At 29.2% G+C, this 3,265-nt stretch overlaps 1 protein-coding gene across 1 annotated transcript in view; it reads right to left on the minus strand.

The window, feature by feature from the left end:
* Positions 1 to 326: 326 nt before the first annotated feature.
* Positions 327 to 3,265, minus strand: part of LOC111636855 (CDK5 and ABL1 enzyme substrate 1-like) — a 19,399-nt gene continuing 16,460 nt past the window's right edge. Inside the window, exons 5-7 of the mRNA XM_023382245.1 lie at positions 777 to 839; positions 597 to 701; positions 327 to 529 (exon numbers count right to left, since the gene is read on the minus strand). Of these exons, the coding sequence (XP_023238013.1) occupies positions 389 to 529; positions 597 to 701; positions 777 to 839 (309 nt within the window). The 3' untranslated portion in view covers positions 327 to 388. The remainder of the gene's footprint in view (positions 530 to 596; positions 702 to 776; positions 840 to 3,265) is intronic.

Consider the following 3,265-nt stretch of genomic DNA (forward strand, 5'->3'; position numbering starts at 1 on the left):
ATTTTTTCCATATTACTGCATTATTGTATTCAAATGCCAGGATGCCCACATAACAGTATCTTCATATTAAGTGTATACTGTAGTGATTTGACATAATTTTCAAAAATTGTTTTTTGAAGTATGGTATTATTTCATACAATGCTTTCTTTTCTGGAAATTTTCTGTGAACTGGCAGCTAATGAATGGCTCACAGACCAGTATCAGTCTACAGACCACTACTTAAGTAGCACTATTCTAGAATATTTTCATGTAATTAATTTTAGAAATAAATATTCTTACACTTTAATAATAAAGTGTAATATCTGTAAAAAAATAAAAATATTTACAATGATAACCTGGCAGTTTCAAAGTAATAGGAAACTTGTGCACGACAAGGATTATCATAATGTCAAGATTCATAGACAAGGTGCTGATAATGAGGATAAATTTCCCAAATTGGAATATGCAATGAAAATTCCAATGCTACTAAAACCCCAAATTCTGAAGATAAAATATCTCTACGATTTAGACGAAATGAACCTTCTATTTTCTGTAACACACAAAAGTTTTTGTCAATAAATAGCTAATAATAGTCAGATTTTTTTCAACATGCTTACCTCTATTAATAATCGTAATTCTGCTCCTTTGACATCATTCAATTTAGCTGATAATAGAAGACATGCTGCAGCACACAGTTTTCGATTTTGCTTATTTATTAACAACTAAAATTATAAATTTTTCAACTTTAAAAAATGGTTAAACACCTTATATATTTCTAAAATATGTTTAGGAATTACCTTCAATATCAATTTTTCAAAATAAACATATGCTTGAGCCACAGTAAGTAAATCAACACCACACTGAAAATAAAAATAGAATTCATGTATTAGGACAGAAATTTCACAATTTTCTTTTCTACAAATAAAAAATAATTAATATAAACATTAAATAGCAATTTATGTACGACTAAAAATAAATTTTTAAGTGTTCAAATACTTGTATTAACTTATCAATGATAGTAAAATTTTTCTTATGCTTGTAAATTATCTTAATAATTTCACATATAGCATATTATCATATAATTTGTTAAATAATAAATTATAGTTAACAGTAATCTGAAAACTTATTTATATCTTGAAATAATTCATTAATAAGAATGGAGTTCTCATGACATTTTTGATAAAATCTTTGAAATTTTCTTAATTTTCTTTACACTCACAATTAATTACAGACAATGAAATATATCTAAATTTAAGAAATATTGTTGATATATATATATATATATATATTGGNGATAATTGCAAAGGTGATAAGGTTAATTTTTGCAAAGTATTTATAAAAATATAAAAAAATATAAAGTGTAATATTCATTTATAGCAATTATCAATAACTTTATTATATTTGTGAAACCAACTAATTTTTTATTTAGGTTTCAATGTAATGGTTTCTGCCAATTAAAGACATTACCAAAGCACAGAAATTTTATTATTTTAAAAAGATCATTTCATTTATTTCAATAAGACTGTTGTATTTGTAAAAATATTAATATGTGAAGAGAATCCTAATGCAAAATATTGAATAGGCAGTTAAATGTTATCTTGTAAGGAACAAATGTAAATAATATGCGAGATTTTGAACACCCCCCTTAATTAAGTAAAATTTTATGTCAAATCCATAATTTTTGAAAATAATACAGTCGATCCTAACTTTCTTATTGATTCATCTTATATAAATTGATATTTCATTAAAAAAATTATGATGAATAATGCCAATTATATGAAATATTATCTTTCTCTATATTTNCGATCCCCCTATAAGATCATTGATTTTTCCGTTTTATCTGAATTACATGTTGTACGAGTCACTTAGATTTTACAAATATGTGAGCCGTTCACAGCCCGGCACACGTATTTGTAAAATCTAAGTGACTCGTACAACATGTAATTCAGATAAAACGGAAAAATCAATGATCTTATAGGGGGATCGACTGTATTCCTAATTTTTAATGACAAATGTTTAAGTTAAAAATGAAGGAAACTGGTAAAACTCACTTCCTTCTCAACGGAAGTTCTACATCCTTTCGTCTTTCCCTTATCTTCACAAATTTTGAGTCACACACCGTACTATAAACCCCCACTCTTCCTAATCATGTGGGAAGAATACAATATTCCCATTGGAGAAAGACATCGAAAAAAAGGGGATTCTTTAGTATTATTCGTGGAGTATGCCACGAAATTTCACAAGAGAAAGACATATTCCATATTATCTCCCTACAGCCAACGCCCTTAATCAAGAGTACGCCAAAGGTTCCAAAGGAGGAAAGAAGTATTCCATACCGTCTCCCAATGCCCATAACCAACTCCCAAAATTTATACAAAGTTTATTTCTAAGTTTCCAAGTTGAAGAGAATGTATAATGAAGTGCCGCCTAAGATTTAACAGGGACAAGAACGAAAACCTGAGGAGAACTAGAGAAATAACAAACATTCACATTGATCCAAATAGAAAGAATACAGAAGAACATATATATAGTGAGGTAGTATGATTTTGAATCGAAATGTTATCTCTCTCCACAATATCCGTATTAATATGTTGAAGGTCCAATTTGTATATTTTATCTTGTTTTATTAAATATTTGGATCTTTTATGTTTAAGAAATGTCTCATTATGTCTGAATCAAAAGATCTCATCATCTCCATATTGATTCGTAAACGCATGTTAATCCACGTGTAAGAAAACTGATTAACTGGTGTCAAACATCCTGACGTGGATCTGAATCTCACAAATTTGGATCCCTTTTAAACGCCCTTAAGGCCATCCTTTGACTAGAGACCTTGAACTCCAGAGAACAAATCTCATCAATCTGTGCCGATTAAGTGGTACATCAATTGTAAGGATCTGTACCCCCCCGACTAACTCACAAATATAAATGATGGGTTTATCTGTTTGTGGACTAACAAAATGAATATAAAATCTGTAATTAAACACATTTTAATACAGTAGAACCTCGAAAACTCGGCCTAATGTGGACCGAAGGGTGGTCGAGTTTGTGAAAATGCCGGGTTATCGGGAATGGGGTTAAAAAAATAAGTACGAGCGTTTCCTCAGAAAATACTGTACTGTACTTGTATGTATTGTTTACTTGAGAATATAACAGAGAATAAACTGCCCAAATACCCTTAAACAAAGGAAAAGTACGTCCTTTATGAAGGCATAGAGCCTTTACTACATGAAAATGAAAATTAATGAATACACTGTGTACAGTAATTTACCTGATAAGACAGACC

Source organism: Centruroides sculpturatus, unplaced genomic scaffold, assembly GCF_000671375.1.
Source record: "Centruroides sculpturatus isolate CEXI.00-Female unplaced genomic scaffold, Cexi_2.0 scaffold1101, whole genome shotgun sequence".
NCBI classification, from domain to species: domain Eukaryota; kingdom Metazoa; phylum Arthropoda; class Arachnida; order Scorpiones; family Buthidae; genus Centruroides; species Centruroides sculpturatus.